Below are 17,253 nucleotides of genomic sequence, written 5' to 3'. Positions count from 1 at the left end.
GTATTTTTATTTACAGTATGAGTACTGTATTTCATTTACAGTACAAGTACCATATTTTTATTTACAGTATTATAATTGATTTCCTATTACAGAATTATAATTTTTTTTACGATTTTAAATTAGCTTAATTTACTTTAAACAAAATAGAATTAATTTTAATCTACATGTCGTAAGGTTGCAATAAAGTTGATGAAACAGATCTAATCACAGCAGTCAGTTTTATTTAACACAGAATTCAGCATACACAGAAAACAAAGAAACAAAACAACCAAACCAAACAGAGTTTAAAAAGACAAACCATGAAATTAACAACAGGTGTGGTAAACAGTTTTTTACCCCAAAAAATGCACGAGTCCTCATGAACATTTGTCATTAAAATATGCTGTTTTGTTTAACTGTTTAACATTTACTTTAAAAAGTATATCTTACAAATGTGTTTGAATTCATCTTGTGTATTTAAAGGGATAGTACGCCCAAAAATGAAAATGTGACGTTTATCTGCTTACCCCCAGTGCATCCAACATGTTGGTGTGTTTGTTTCTTCAGTAGAACACAAATCAAGATTTTTAACTCAACCGTTGATGTGTGTAGGTCATATAATCATGTGAGTGGGTAACAAGTCTATTACTTCCGGTAAGGTCAAAATACACGCTCTGGCTTGTATATCCCATTTCCTGAGTGTGTATTTTGACCTTACCGGAAGTGAAGTGTGTTCCAAGCTGTTGGATATAGCGTTGTATTCGATGTAACAAAAAATTATACAAATATGGCTCGATTTCTCACACAAACTGATCGTTTTGTGTCTTAATATATCAATGTGTTGTGATGAGCCACAGGGCTCTTTGTGCATGTTTTCTAAGCATGTTTTTTTTTTTTTTTGCTCTGATAGAATTGTTTACCCATTCAAAAGAAAAGATAAAGTGAAAAGTGAAAGATAAAAATGCGCAAAGGAAACAAAAACCTTACAAAAATGATATACGATCCGCCTAATCCTGGCCATAATCACAGAGATGCTGATTCGCACGGGACTAATATTATCACAGGACCTCTGTGTTCGGTGAAAGATGGTAGGTAATTTGCGGGGGAATTTTTACTTTACAAATTACAGACATAGCCGATTTGCACGGGATTAAGATCACAGACATTCTCTGCAATTATTACAAACCACCAGAGGTCCACAGATAATACTAGTCCCGTGCGAATGGGGATAAAGACACCTACATGTTGGATGCACTGGAGGTAAGCAGATAAACATCAAATTTTCATTTTTGGGTGAACTAACCCTTTAACAAGGCTAAAAATGTAAACATACTGAAAAGCAGAACAAGCCTTCAATAATTTTACCAATCGAAGTCAACAAGCTCTGATGAAAGATGCCACAAGGGGATTTAGGATGGCGATTTTTCTCTGGACCCTTTTTCCAGATGTCTGGCTGATCTGTGATTTTGATTGCCATTTGGTGCCATCAGGGTTTATTCTCAGAATGAACCTGCAAGCACAAGAGAAAAAAAAAACATTTATCAAACCACTGCTTTCCCAACAGTTATAACATGGTGATGTATGCTCTTTGATGTTAATAAAAGCAATATGTACTATATTAATAAAGAACAGTGTAGACAGATTATAATGGAAATTTGTGAGATTGCAATTAAAGGGTTAGTTCACCCAAAAATGAAAATGATTTCATTAATTACTCACCTTCATGTCATTGGACACCTGTAAGACCTTTGTTCATCTTCAGAACACAAATGAAGATATTTTTGTTGAAAGCTGATGGGTGAGAGGCTTCAGAAAGGCCTCCATTGGCATTCAGTACATTCCCACTCACAAGACCCATAAAGGCCCTAAACACATCGATACAAAGTCCATCTAACTACAGGGACTGTACAATCATTTGATGAAGTGACGAGAATAGTTTTTGTGCGCAAAAAAAGTCAAAATAACTACTTTATCCACCAAGTAACTGACATTAACTCGACACATGCGCGAGAATATGACGCAGATTCGCCGTTCGATACATGACCCAGAAGAGGAGCGCCGCTTTCGCGTTATTTCACGTCTGAGACCTACACGGAAGACAATAACTTGGCAGATAGTCATTATTTTGATTTTTTTTTTTGCGCACAAAAACTATTCACGTCGCTTCATCAAATGATTGTACAGCCACTGTAGTGAGATGGACTTTGTATCGATGTGTTTAGTGCCTTTATGGGCCTTGTGAGTGGGAATGTACTGAATGCCAATGGAGGCCTTTCTGAAGCCTTTCTCAGCCATCAGCTTTCAACGAAAATATCTTCATTTGTGTTCCGAAGATGAACAAAGGTGTTACAGGTTTCCAATGACATGAGGGTGAGTAATTAATGAAATCACTTTGCGTGCTTTCTGCCATGCCAACTCAAACATCCAGTAGCCTAAGCTTACATTTTCTGTTAAAGTTAACAGTGGTTTGTGAATGAAGATAATTTTTAGGGGAATACTTATGTGATTCAGTAGATTGACCGGTAGGGGACATGTTTGGACATGTTTGGTTCACTTAGTTTTGTCGTGGCCACAACATATAAACTCGTGGGAACGTGATATGTTGTTGCTACGAGATATTATTTTGTGGGAATGTCCTATTAAGTCATGGGAACGTGATAATTAATCGTGGCCACGAGATCATTTTGTTGAGTTAACGACATGTCGTGGCCTTGACTTCATATTTTGAGAGAACAACATCTATTTATCGTGGCCACAAGTTATGTTTAGGGAACCACACCGGTCAGTATATCCTACTTAACCACAGAAGTCGGAGATAGAGATGACTGATGAAACATCATTTTACTCTGCATTAGGAATGGCATATACAGATATAGAGCAGTCTCTGGCATTAAGACATGGTTACGTTATTAAGTGAAAGACACTAAAGTTCGCATTCTAAAGTTGAATGGGCTTTTTCATTGGAAATTTGCTGGCTTGAATGAACCAGAAGCATCGCGCCAAAGGAGCGCGCACAGTGTGTTAAAGGGTTAGTTTACCCAAAAAGGAAAATTATGTCATTAATTAATTACTCTAATGTCGTTCGACACCTGTAAGACCCCCTTTCATCTTCAGACACAGATGAAGATATTAGTGTTGAAATCCGATGGCTCAGAAAGGCCTTCATTGACACCAATGTCATTTCCTCTCTCAAGACCCATAAAGGCACTAAAGAGGTCGCTACAAAGCCCATCTCACTACAGCGGCTCTACAATCACTTTATGAAGAGACCAGAAGAGTTTTAGTGTGCAATAAACTAAATAACGACTTATATAGTGATAGGCCGATTTCAAAACAAAGCTTTGACTGGTTATAAATCAGCGTATTGATTAATGATTTAGATCGCGTGTCAATCTGCCAAATTGCTGAAATCACGTGACATTGGCGATCCAAATCATGAATCAATATGCTGATTCATAATGCCCATCACTATACAAGTCGTTATTTAATATTTTTTTGGCGCACAAAAACTATACTTGTCTCTTCATAAAATGATTGTAGAGCCGCTGTAGTGAGATGGGCTTTGTAACGACGTCTTTAGTGCCTTTATGGGTCTTGAGAGAGGAAATGACATTGGTGTCAATGAAGGCCTTTCTGAGCCATCGGATTTCAACAAAAATATCTTCATTTGTGTTCTAAAGATGAAAGGGGGTCTTACAGGTGTCGAACGACATTAGAGTAATTAATTAATGTCAGAATTTTCATTTTTGTGTAAACTAACCCGTTAACACGCTGTGCGCGCTCCTTTGGTGCGATGCTTCTGGTTCATTCATGGGGAGGCAGTGGCTCGGTGGTTCATGTAGGTTGTCTACAAACCGAAAGGTTGGTGGTTCGATCCCCGGTTCCACCTGACCAAGTGTCGAAGTGTCCATGAGCAAGACACCTAACCCCAGCTGCTCCCGACGAGCTGGATGGCGCCTTACATGGCTGACATCACCGTCGGTGTATGAATGGGTGAATGCGAGGCAAAATGTAAAGCGCTTTGGATGGCCATAGGGTCTGTTAAAAGCGCTATATAAATGCAGTCCATTTACCATTCATTCAAGCCAGCAAATTTCCAATGAAAAAGCCCATTCAACTTAAGAATGCGCTTCAGTGTCTTTCACTTAATAACGTAACTTTATTTTAAAGGGTTAGTTCACCCAAAAATGAAAATGTGATGTTTACCTGCTTACCCCCTGTGCATCCAACATGTAGGTGTGTCTGTTTCTTCAGGAGAACACAAATGAAGATTTTTTTACTCCAACCGTTGCTGTGTGCCAGTCATATAATGGTGTGAATGGGTAACAAGTCTATGAGAGCAAAACATACAAAAAAAACAAAAAAACATGCTTAGACAACATGCACAAAAACCCTGCTGCTCCTGGCGACACATTGATGTCTTAAGACACGCAGCGATTGGTTTCTGTGAGAAACACAACAGTATTTGTTATTTTTTTTACATCATATCCTGACGAGTCTCATCAAGTTTTCCAATTGGCTGTGACTTCCATCTGATAAGGTCAAACTAATGAGGATCGCGTCATTTTAACCTTATCAGATGGAAGTAATAGACGATGGGAAAACTTGATATGACTCGTCAGGATATGAGGTAAAAAAATAACAAATAGTTTTTTGTTTCTCACAGAAACCGATTGTTTTGTGTCTTAAGAAATTGATAATAATCAGAAATGTTTCTTGAGCAGTAAGCCATCTAAATTACAAAGATTTCTGAAGGATCAAGTGACACTGAAAACTGCAGTAATGATAACAGGAATACATTACATTTAAAAATATATTTTAAAAGAAATCAGTTATTTTAAATTGCAATAATATTTCAAAATATTACTGTTTCTGATCAAATAAATGCAGCCTTAAAGCTTTAGGATAAGTGCTTGTGATGTACAGCCTGGTTGGATTGGCTGCTGCCTAAATAAAACATAATCTAACAATTTATTTACAAAATATTAATCTCCAACATGCGTTCACAAGAGGGAGTAAAATCTGCAATGCATTCGCACAGACAACTTTCAGTGTTTGCACACAAACTGCACAACCATCTTGACTGTTGCTTTTTTAAACTGTATCTTAACGATATAAGTTTAACGTTTTAAAAGAGTCAAATAATCACCAGCTTCTGCTTACCAGTTTCCTCAGAAGACTGTAACCGCCAGAAAAACACTCCAAGACACCTCCCATGTTCCAAATGGCGGTTTTAACAGCAAACTTTAAACAAAAACAACAGATTTAGTTCGAAATGCTGTTAGTCATTAGTCAATGAAAAATATTAGTCAATGAAAAACGATTACAACCTCGAACACCGGACGCAAAGCTCGGCACGGCGCCGCTGAAATTCGAACAGTGTAACTTAACAACACACCGGTGGCGGCATTCGGTGCCTGTCCGCGGCCACTCTGGGAGTTGATCAAAATCCTGCCGTGCCACGGAGCGCCATTTCAAGGTTTTATATTAAATTTATATTTTATTTCCTTCAAATCGCCAATGTACATAACTTACGTTACTGATTTCACCCTGTGCTGCAAGATACACACATCGTGCAGCTCTTCTGTCAGAAGAAGATTTAAAACTGAGCTTTGCGTCCGGTGTGCAACCGTCTCTTTTTTCTTTCGGTGTTTTAAGGTAGTTTGCTGCCCCTGCTTAGCTAATTTAAATGAGGTAGATGAACATTAAAAGAGCTTTTTTTCTATTTCACTAACTATTAGTCAATGAAAACCTTTATTCACCCCGTTGAAGTAACAAAAATCACAAGGACGACCGTATGTTAACCACCCGCCTTGACAAACATGCAGAAAAAATTCCCTTGACAGAAATTTGCTAAACTCACTCAATTTGCAGCACTGGTTCATGTTAGGTTGTTGATAATAAGTGAATGAGTTTGAAAATATCTCAGTTTTAAATAAAATCAAGACAGAAATAATACTAACCTTTATGTTGAGTCTTTCCTCATTTGCCCCCACCAACCGAAAAAAAAAAAAAAACTTGAAAAGAAGTCTCCATTGTCATTGGTCAGTTTTTTGCGGGCATTGTCGCTACTGTAAATCGATTTACAGTAGAGAATAATTACAGTAGTAAACATATATTTTCCCATAATCCTTTGCTATTAACAGTATTATACTGTTAGTACATTTAACAGTATTATACTGTACATATTACAGTAAAATACTGTTCAAATTACAAAAATCCGTTACAGTGTACAGTGGACAGAATCCAGGAGGTCTGCTGTTCCTTTTGGGTCACAATTTGTCCTCTCACATTCCTTTGTTTATAAGCTTTAGAAGAATCAGTTATTTTCTTTGTTTTACACATCTGTAGCTTTCCCTTGGCAGAAAATTAGGAATCCGTAGCTTCACAACAGCCAACACTTCAAATCATTGAAATGGGGTTCAGAAGCCTAAAGTATGTGTTCATTGGAGGCCATGCACATCATTGAGGAGGAATGCGGAGCTCAACGGACCACTGTCAGCAGTTGACACTGAGGGTGGGCTTTATGGATTGTTGGCTTTCTTGCTTTTTAAAGCTCAGAAAGCTTATCGGTTCTGCATTAAGTTCTGTTTAGTATGTCCAGCCTACACCAGGGCCAGGGTCATTAACTAAAACTAAAAATATTAAAACTTTTTGTTAATTAATAGCTGAAATCAAATAAACATATTTAATGAAAACAAATAAAAATGAATTAACCTTAAATATTAATATTAAAGCTGCAGTCCGTAACTTTTAGTGGTTAATGAACAGAACTGCATGCATCTTGCGCAAGAACATTGCAGCCGGAGCTACTTCTCTCTGTTTATTTATATGGCGGATCACGCAGGTACTGTGCTCCTCCACAGTGGTACCTACCAGTCTGGCCTGAAATAGTCCCAATATAAACACTTATTATAAGTGTGCCATAATGATTCAGGGTACGACAAAAACACGGTTTGGAAAATGGATTCATGTTGTACATTCTCATTATATAATTTTTGTAAATATTGAACACACAAAAAGTTAAAAAGACACAATTATTAAAAATGAAACTGATATCAAAGTGAAAACTGAACATACAAAAATAAAAGCTAATTCAAATATTAACGAAAACTATAATATTATATAAATAATATTAAAATAACAATGGCATACTAAATTAGCACTTAACCCTTAAACGCCTATATCAGTAGCCTGGTCTTACCAGACTCTCATACATTTAATTTGTACAGAGAGTCTGGCCACTCTCCATTGACAAGCGTTTATTTTCGCGAAGGCGGAAGTTGAATTTTAAAAAGAGGGTATGCATCGACACCACTTTCCCGCCGGAACACGCCGCTCTCAGCCGGTGCTGGGTGGCAGAAGAGTTGCTGCGTGACTGGAGTTATTAGAGGAAAACGCGAGTACATGATTATCAGTTTAAACTAAAAGTTGGGCTCGATATAGTGGTCCTTACAACTTACCAAAGATTCAGTGATCCGCGGATAATTACATGCAGCCAGGAATCGTGTTTTCCTGACATTTTTATGAGCCTGATTTCGACATATATATATATATATATATATATATATATATATATATATATATATATATATATATATATATATATATATATATATATATATATATATATATATATATATATATGATATAAAATATTTATTCTGAAGATTTCGAAAATTAGCCTGACAAGCCAGACCCACATCAAGATGTTGGGTCTGGGAACTCACCATTGACAGGGCTCAATGGTTGTCTTTCAAACTCCCTCTGCACACAATTGGATAGCGCTACAACCAACCAGAGCAACGTGAAGCAGAGCTCGTTGACAGATTAATCTTCAGCCTAATCCGTTCAGCAAAACTCTGAACACATCTTCCCTTCTTGAGAATGACTTCAGTGCCGTTCTTTGTTCTTTTTTCAGAGAAAAGCTTAACTCCAAGTCTTCCAGAGTCGTGGTCAAAGCTGTTTACTAGTAGCATGCAAGCGCAACTCTGGCGTCTTTGTTAAGCCCCGCCCACCGACTCTATACACAATGTGATTGGCCTGACCAGAGTTTGGCGTTTACAGCTCAGATGTGTATTGAGAGTTGCTAGACAACACTCGCAGCAGATTAGATTTGCTGCCGCTAGGGTGCGTCTAGATTTCTAGGCTAGTTGAAAGTGTTGAAGGTATAAAACATCTGCTCAAATTAAACTCCTTCCAAGCTATTTTGTATATATTTTGGTAACAAAATATGCTTTATTTCATTCTTTGTGATTGTTACTGTAGTGTCAAGAGATTTTTATATTATTGCAACAGGGAGAGATCCATTCGTGTTAAAGACCCGAATATGTAATAGCTAATAATTTGCGAAATAATAATTGACTTCCAAAGTATTTTTTGTTTTGTTTTTTCATACTATGGAAGTCAATGGGGCAATGGGGCATCTACAATTTGGCTACCCATATTTTTCAAAATATATTTTGTATTCAGCAGAAGAAAGAATTTCATGTGTAAAACACTTTGAGGGTGGGTAAATTATGTCAGAATCCCTTTAATTATCATTGCAAAATTGAGAATTCTTAATGTACCCTCAAGTCATTCAAAACGTGGTTTTGGACCCCGACTTACATTGCATGGACAAAAATGGGTGCAACATTCTCCAACATATCTTCTTCATGTTCCACAGGAGAAAGAAATCCATACAGATTTGAGACAACATGAGGATGAGTAAATGACGGTAGAATCCCTTTAAGTGATTGTAGTATTGCAGGCTAACATATAAATGTAAAACATTGTTGCAAGCGATATCTGTCCCGACAATTGTCTTTACAAAAGTCTATAAATGGATTATTTAGTCACAAAAGAGACTGCTCTGTACTAACTAGGCCACGCTTGTGGGGCTACATAATTGTCTCTCTTTTGCGCAGATGCAGAGAGAGGGAGGAGATGGAATCGATAACAGGATACATTTCCAGATGCTAGGGGATTCAAGGGGCACATCACACCAGACACTGTGCGCCTCAAACAAGAGAAACATCTCTTCCCTCGTGTTTCTTCCTGTGTGGCGGAGCATTGTCAACAGATCAGCCCTACAACACTGACTGTGTATTTTCACCATGGCAGCATTTAAAGCAGCTGGCAATTCCAGTCTCACGTGGTTTATCCATTGTAGTATAGCAAGGCCTTGAGGTTTCATTCTTTTTAAGAGAAGGAGGCCCTGGTGTAAATCTGCTCGCCTGCCCACTTATGAAAAGTGAACATGAGAAGCCTTAATCCCAATAAAACGTCCTACAGACATGACACGTCCAGTGCCAAAACAGCGTGCTTAATTAGTGGGCAAGTTCCGGTCTGACGGGCAGGGCCATGACCTTCCTAGGGGAATAATGAGCCAGGCAATGTTTGGGGCCTCGAGCTGTGGCATCCACACAGGAGCGAGGTGCTGATTGCTGCTTTAGACGTGCTAAACTGACAGATTCATGTGACCGGACAGTGAACCGTACACTTGGCACAGGGAAGCTGAAATATTTGCTGCTGTGTTGGGGTTGGTCAAATCTCTTGTTTTGTGTCCTTTTGTTTCCGCATTGTGAAGCTAGATGAGATTGGTCAGCTTTCTCTTTGTTCTCCAGCAAGAGGGGAGCTTTTGAAAAGCACAGAGCAGGGGCCAGACAATTCGAGGTGTATTATCAGCATGGGCTAAGAGAAGCATACATACATTATCTAGGCATATGTGATATTTATGAATTTATGATGCTGTTTTTTTTATTAAAAAAATCCAGTCCTTGGTTGTCTTAACAGGGTGTGATTTTTGTATTTGTTGTAAGATTATATTGTGAATAAAAAATTAAACACCTTACCACATTTGGACAACATCAGATTTTGGCAAGTTGTAGGCCTATTTTTACACATGTAAGCAAAGAAGTGCAGAGATGCTTCCTACATTATTTAATGAAAACTGGTTAATTATAGGCTATATAAAATACAGAAAACAAAACTACAAAAAATAGGAAGATGGATGGGGAAAATGTAAAATAATCATATCATACACAGTGGAGAGAGTTAGGGTGGGATTTTACACTAAATAAACTTTGGGAGGTTTCTTTTCTTCCTTCATCTGCGATGTGTATCACAACTTCCTACTCTCATTCAAACCTTTGAAACCTTGAAAAGAGTTTACACAGCATAAACCTCAGCCAAGACATCTTTACCTCACAAGAACACTGGGTTTCATAAGTTACACCTCTCATGACAAAAAAAACTTACTATGATCACAAAAAAGTCAAAATGCTGCTATAAACTAAAGTGGACCAATTAAAATGTGGAGGCTGGAAAACTGCATGATTGTATTAGATTTTGGTGTGTGATGTGTGGCAGAAGTGCCATCTGCTGGTAGCTAAGTTTAAATACACCCTTTTGGGTCACTATTTTAAATGTGCACTCTTTCAGTGGCCCGACCAGTTAGTAAACGTAGCACAAATGTTCTTATGAAAATATCTGTGAAAATAAGGATATTCGAAGAATTTACAAGTTATGTCGTCTAGTAGGACTTTTATGCACTTTTATTTAGGATAATTCATAAAATAGGCTCATAGATATAGGCTACTAGCTGTAAGACTTTCGCGGTGGTAGACGCGTGTTCTCGGTCATGGCTCGCTTGAAATATCGGTAGGCAGCAGTCTGCATTAGGCCAGAAAAAAATAAGGCTACGAGAGCTAAAAATAAATTTAAGTTGGCGTATTATACAGTGGCCCGTTGGTCTAGGGGTATGATTCTCGCTTTGGGTGCGAGAGGTCCCGGGTTCAAATCCCGGACGAGCCCATTATTTGTGTCTTATGTCGGTACTTTTATTTTTAAAACCAACCCAGTATTCTCTGGTAACGTTAAGTCGGGCAAACACATAGCGAAAACAAAGCATTTAGCTCAGTTATTACTGTTGTGCTAATAACGCATAGGTTGTAGGTTCCACCCTCGTGCGAATTCCACCCTTTTTTCCTCCATTATTCTCGAGGGCAAATGAGAGTGCTGTCCTCTGTTCTATATATAGATAGGTGGTGCAACAAAAACCTCTGTGGACGCTAAAAATAGCGCAGTTGCCGAAATGGCGTAGTTGGGAGAGCGTTAGACTGAAGATCTGAAGGTCCCTGGTTCGATCCCGGGTTTCGGCAAGTTTAGTCTGTCGACAGCTTTTCTTCTAGACATGGTTCTTGTCCATTTCACATTTCACAGCCACACCGTCCTCCTACAGTACACAGTAATGATATATGCATATATGGTTACCGCTGTGTACTTTCAAACCAGTGCTTGTGGCAACAAAAAGTGATGAAAACACCTAACAAAGCTTTACCATGAGACTCCTCTGACTGTTTCAAATAGTTTTGGGTGAAACAAATCCTCCAGTGGCTGTCCACCTTTATGTTCAAGGGAGAGTCACTTATATTCCTCAGACTCTTGAGTATATCTTACAAGGTTCCATGGTGTAATGGTTAGCACTCTGGACTCTGAATCCAGCGATCCGAGTTCAAATCTCGGTGGGACCTTCTCTGGTGCTTTTGCACCATATGTGAGCAGACCCAATATTAAGAAATATTAGCTACAACAACCCTCAAAAGCTTCTTTTATTGATTGACTTTGTACTGGACCTAAACTATAATTAGGATATAGCTTATTTAAGAAAAAAGTCTCACTTGAGAGGCATCAGGGTTATTAGGCTCTACCATCTGAGCTAATTACTCTTGCTGTAAGAAAAAGGACCTTTACTTTGGGTTGCATGTTCATTGTTCAAATTCATTAAGGTGGGATACTAAGTCATTACCATATAATAAAGCAATAATTAAAAATTCAGCTCTTCCTGGTTCATCGTTTATTTCCAGTAAATTCAAAATATCATTTAAAATATCAATTTACAATTTGCAAGTTTGCACATTTATGTGTGGATTAACATACATTGCCAAAAGTATTGGGACACCGCTCCAAATAATTGACTTCAAAGGTTCCAAATCACTTCCATATTATCTTTAAGGATTTATTAGCTATATCCTTATTCACAAATGAATCATTCTTTTGAGTTGATTCGGTTCAAAGAGTTGATCAAAGAAGTTGGCAAAACCAAAGCCACTGGAAGGCAAGTCTGCAACCTAAATCTAACGCTCCGGCTTTGGTGGTACGCAGGGAAGGAAGCCATTTTTTTTAATGGATATCAGTGGAGGAGAGGCTTCACTGTCCTACAATATTCAACATGTTTTACACTAAACAATACTTATGTTTAGTAAATTGTAAAAAAAATATTAAAAAATGTTAATTAAGAGAGGGCAGAGTAGGGAATGTTGCGACTTGTATAGTTACTAAAAATGTAATTATAATTTTATTGTTTAAGTCTAGAAGAATAAATAGAAAGAATACATTATTTGATTAAAATGTTTATATTTTGTTTTACCTTTATTTATTAAAGTGTTATATCCTTAATAGGCAAAAGAGTCATAAATCATTATTATTCAAGTCTAAATTATTTGATGAAACCTGAAAGCCTGAGAACACCATTATTTCTATGTTTCCTCAAACAACAATATAAAACAATATTTATAATTAAGTTTCTCATTTTCTCTTTATTAATTAAAATGCCATAAATGAGTCCTATAGTATCGTTGCTAACGTACACCCATTAAAGCGTTTTTTTTAATGAACAGATACATCTAATCTTATGTGGTTTTATGCCCAATCTATTGACCAGCAGAGGAGAGGAGCAGAGGAGGGTAGAGTAAGCAAAAACTATTTAAGTAAAAGTACAAGTAATTATAGAAATATTTAATCAAGTAAATCAATTTGGTTGTAAAATGCATGAACTGAAATCTAATGTAGCTACACGCATGGAATCGTTCACAAACTGCATACGCAGATGTTCCACTAATAAAGATCTTTATTGCTATTCCGGAAAACAATAGGATATGCATTTGCAGATTTGCTTTTAATTGACTTTAGGTCCACTTCATCCAACCCTCTTGGTGTTCTTAAATTTCCTGTTACGACTCCTAAAGAGAAACCGCTTCAGATGATTTAGTGCGTGCAGAAAACTGAACAAATAAGTCTAACTGATTCGCAAGCCAATTTAGACAATTTTGGCAGAGATTATCTTATTATCTGTATCTGTAACTTGGGTCAAGTGAGACACCTCAGACTATCATATAAATGGCAGTAACGTCAGTTGCCAGCATTCAGTGTTTTATGACAGTCAGTTACAATTTATGTTACACAGTTTCTTGTGGATTAGTGTGCTCATATCGTGAATAATTTTGTATATTTGGTGTTATATCACTAGTAAACGTACAGTTGAACTGCAATGTTTGTTGAATGTGCTTCACTGAGCAGGAAAAAAAAGAGCAGATACTTAAATACAGATGAGCCGTGGCTGTAACTTTTACTTAGTAAATATTTCTATAATTACTTGTACTTTTACTAGAATACAGTTAATTGATTAAAACTTACAACATAAACTTTGGTAATCCTATTAGCATAAAAAATATACATATTACTTAAAAGACACATTATTGTGCAAATGATTTTTTTGTATGGGCAGATCAATATTCAGCAGTGTTGGGTTTTGTTTGGGTCCATCCCCTACCTACTTGTAATTATCCTGACCACACAAAGTAAGCAACCTCATCCAAGTCCACTGGATAATCAGTAAGGCATATGGGGCCTTTGTCAAAATACTCTCCCTTGTAACTTCTCCATCTGCCTGCAGGAAGATATATATCTCTTTCTTGCTTGCCAGGTTCAAGTACAGGAGCCACCAGAAGATCATCTCCTATGAGGAACTGAGAGTCAATTTTGTAAGCTGCTTCATCATCTGTAGCAATCCACCAAAGAGGGCGAATAATGGGATCCCCAGTGTACAGCACTTCCCCAGCCAGCTCGAGAACCCGAGGGGCAACAAGAGACTTGTGGAGAGCAATGAACTTCTTAGCGATATTCACCACTTCATCATCATAGTGCCATGGTGGAAGTGAGAACTGCATGGCTGGCATGAAAGCTGAGAGCTCTAGCCAACGGATGTACAGCTCGCGATCTGGAAATCCAGTGAGGTTTGAATATGCATTTCCACCTATTATGTCTGGCAAAACAAACTGGTAGCCTAGAATGCTAATAGTAAGCACAGTTGGGATTATAGATTTGAGGCCTAGAGTGTATCCCCATAGAGAGTCACGGTCAATAATTCTGAAGAAGCAGGAGATGTTTTGAGATTGATAGCCCGACCGCAGCTCTGCACGGTCATTGAACGGTATTGCCATCTCAGTGTAGCGGCGTGTAAAAATACTGGGATCCTGCAAAGGAACAAAGGTACTGAACTGCTGGGGTAAGTAACTTGTTTCTCCTGCATCAAACTTGAAAGATGCCACTCCATACTTGTTCTTGAGGGTGCGGAGATTCAAGGCATACCAATCCCGAGCTTCTGGATTTGTGAAATCCAAAATTCCAGCTATACCATTCCACCAACGCACCAATGCGGGAAGCTGGCTATCAGGCACTCGTACAAACAGTCCTCGTTCTACTCCAACACCAAAATTGACAGAATTATAGTTAACAAATGGATGAGTCCACAGGGTTACCTGAAAGCCATGTTCCCTTAGTTTTTGAAACATGGCTGAAGCATTGGGGAACTTGATAGGATCTAACTCAAACTCCCCATAGCCACTAGTAAATCTATCGTACAGCTCCAGGTGACTGCAGTTGAAGCCATTTTTTTGTATGTCAGATGCATATTTCAAAATCTTTTCTTGGTTGACTTCTTCTAGAGCTCTTGTAGACCACATCGGTTGTCTGAAAACAACTTCTGAAGGAACCTTATTGGGCTTGTTGAAATAACGGCGTACCATGTACTTGTGTATAGAGGTGACGTCAAGACCGACACATACACGATAGCTGAGTGTCACATGATGGGGATTACCAGGGTCTGGCCTATAAGGGCTGTCATCGTATCGAGCTTGGAACCACAGAGTTCTGTTTGTTTCATCCCAGCCAAGGTGAAAAGGAACAGAATTGTTAATTTTTATGGCTGTAGCATTGGAAGAAAGCCAGTAGCGCTCTAAGATACCACCAAACGCCTGATGATTATAACGGATATCACCTGTAATGAAAGGTTTGGGTGTTTGCTGTCCTTTTACAACTATTGGCCAATGCTGTGACCAAGTCTCCGCTCCACCGTACCAATGGGATCCACTGCAGGACATGACGTGCTCCACCACCCGATGCTCCTCTAGCTCGTCCCAGCGCACACGATAGCACTCAACTGTGTCTTTAGGCTTTACTGTTTCTATGAAGAAATGTATATTCCCTGCAATTGATTTGTCGCATGTGAGAATCTGTCCCTCTTTTGAACATGAGTCCAGATCAAGGGTTCCAGACCTAAAATGGACAATGAGAAACACTGCGACTTATAATCATAATTATGTAAATACAAGCATAAACAACATAAAAATAAAAAAACATACCTGAATGCCATTTTGAAAATGACAACGCCAGCGTGGTTTCGGATGACAAAACCGTCTTTGTTAAGGTCTAATCGTTCAGTCGTCAGACGGTTGGCCTTTTGAAGAGAAGCATAGTAGAAGCACCATGCTACCATGGCAGCAAGAACCAGTATGACTCCGAGCGAACTTGCTGTTATCAGAGAGCGGCTTGGTCTGCTAACTCTATTCCGCTTAGGCGGCGAGTAACGGCTCATGGCATCGATGCCAATATCTCCAACCGTTGCTGATACAATCTGGTACATCTTCACAACACTCTGCACACAGCCTTCTGAAAAAAATGTGTGTGTTTTTTTAACTTATGAGCAGAAAGCAGACTGTTTTAGGTGTGCTGCACATGGTTGAAGCAGCAGCCAGCCAGGACAGCTTGAAAATTGCCATGCCTAGACATATTGAGACAATTTAAAAGGAATATGTAAAAATATGCAGTACTTTTTTCATGCAAAATTACGTTTGAAAGTGATATAATACAGTACAGGGTCATGAGCATTTAATCATCCCTCAAGTTCCAGATCTGTCTGTCTTTATTATGTGGAACATTAAAAAAAAAACATTCTCAGAAATGTCATTTTGTCCAGTGAAATTCAATGGTAACAAATGGTAATGGTCAAATGGTAAAAAAATTCTACAAAACAAATTCTGCAAGTCATAGTGGTTTGACCGACATGAAGGTAAGTAAATTATGAAGGAATTTCCCTTTTGGGGTGAACTATCTCTTGTAGACTTGATAAACTGCATGGGAAAAATCCACAATTCTAAACATCTGTTAGACACAAAAGCGGATTGTTGTTACACTACAGCAGCTGAACGGTCCTCGAGGCAATGTATTGAACATAGCGTTTCCAATACAGGGTTGTGATGTTCTGTAAAAGGCACACTCTATGGATTTGATGGACATGTGCACCCAGAATAAAAGTATCTACTATAATTTAAACTATTGTGATTACAATTTCAAGGTTGCGTGATTGTGGGAATTAGCTACTACTGGTACTAGATAGCAGTTACAGTTTAGCAGATTCATCCTCATCACTCTTAGCACCAATCACAGAAAGAAAGAAAAAACTTGAAAAAAGGAAAAATCAACACTTAAGTGCTCTCTGACATCACTTGACAGATTAAAGTTACACTGCTGATGGATAACTATTGATTGTCTTACAGATGATATCACGTTCATTCCAGTTTTTGAGGTATTGAGAGAGCTAAAAATATATATGTTAAAATACTTTAAATAAATAGCTTATGCAACAAGCAATACATGTTCACCGGTTACTTACATTTTGTGTCCAGATGAAATCATTCGGAAAGAAACAGGCTACTGCAATACAAAATTATGAATATGTAAATTTTACATTTAGCCTACTAATTGTAGACCCTATGTTGTCGCCATGACGTCTGTAGATTCACGATCTCCTGAATTGTGTTACACACAACAACGAAATTAAACATTTTAAGTTCATAAACGTGTTTTAAGAAATAACCTTACTATGGAAACGATATTACTTACGACTGCACATCGGTTAAAAAGCTCCTGCTTGAACATTCATGACAAAAAAAGCAGGTTCGACCTGTTTGTGTGAATCATGGGTAATGTAGTATTGTGAGATCTGTGGTGGAAATCTTTTATTTGATGTGAACATAAAACTGTACGGAAAGAAAACACAAAATCTCTGTAGGTCAGAAAAATATTTAGTAGCATTGTTTGGAGTAAATAAAATAAAAAAAACAATAAAATAATAAAAAAAAAACATTTCAACCAGGGTTTTTTTTTATGTTC

At 37.9% G+C, this 17,253-nt stretch overlaps 1 protein-coding gene, 1 long non-coding RNA gene and 1 other non-coding gene across 5 annotated transcripts; 1 reads left to right on the top strand and 2 right to left on the bottom strand.

Annotated features, from left to right (window-relative positions):
- Positions 1-1,375: 1,375 nt before the first annotated feature.
- LOC137071829 (uncharacterized) lies at positions 1,376-5,970 on the bottom strand. 3 transcript variants are annotated; one of them, XR_010904511.1, is made up of 4 exons: positions 5,943-5,970; positions 5,143-5,223; positions 4,194-4,310; positions 1,376-1,489 (listed from the first exon to the last, which is right to left on the bottom strand). It is a non-coding gene; the product is annotated as an uncharacterized lncRNA (long non-coding RNA). The 3 variants fall into 3 exon arrangements; XR_010904509.1 differs by having other exon boundaries at positions 1,383-1,489; positions 4,186-4,310; XR_010904510.1 differs by lacking the exon at positions 5,943-5,970 and adding an exon at positions 5,310-5,405 and having other exon boundaries at positions 1,383-1,489; positions 4,186-4,310.
- A 5,453-nt stretch (positions 5,971-11,423) lies between these two features.
- On the top strand, positions 11,424-11,495 carry trnaq-cug (transfer RNA glutamine (anticodon CUG)). Its single transcript has one exon. It is a non-coding gene; the product is annotated as a tRNA-Gln (tRNA).
- A 1,612-nt stretch (positions 11,496-13,107) lies between these two features.
- Positions 13,108-17,021, bottom strand: si:ch211-117c19.1 (myogenesis-regulating glycosidase). The gene is made up of 4 exons (XM_067440031.1): positions 16,984-17,021; positions 16,754-16,794; positions 15,444-15,750; positions 13,108-15,357 (listed from the first exon to the last, which is right to left on the bottom strand). The coding sequence occupies exons 3-4, from the start codon at positions 15,722-15,724 to the stop codon at positions 13,584-13,586; spliced, it is 2,055 nt and encodes a 684-aa protein (XP_067296132.1). The 5' UTR covers positions 15,725-15,750; positions 16,754-16,794; positions 16,984-17,021; the 3' UTR covers positions 13,108-13,583.
- Between the last annotated feature and the right edge of the window lie 232 nt (positions 17,022-17,253).

Source organism: Pseudorasbora parva, chromosome 3, assembly GCF_024679245.1.
Source record: "Pseudorasbora parva isolate DD20220531a chromosome 3, ASM2467924v1, whole genome shotgun sequence".
NCBI lineage: Eukaryota > Metazoa > Chordata > Actinopteri > Cypriniformes > Gobionidae > Pseudorasbora > Pseudorasbora parva.
This window is presented reverse-complemented; position numbering and strand designations above follow the sequence as displayed.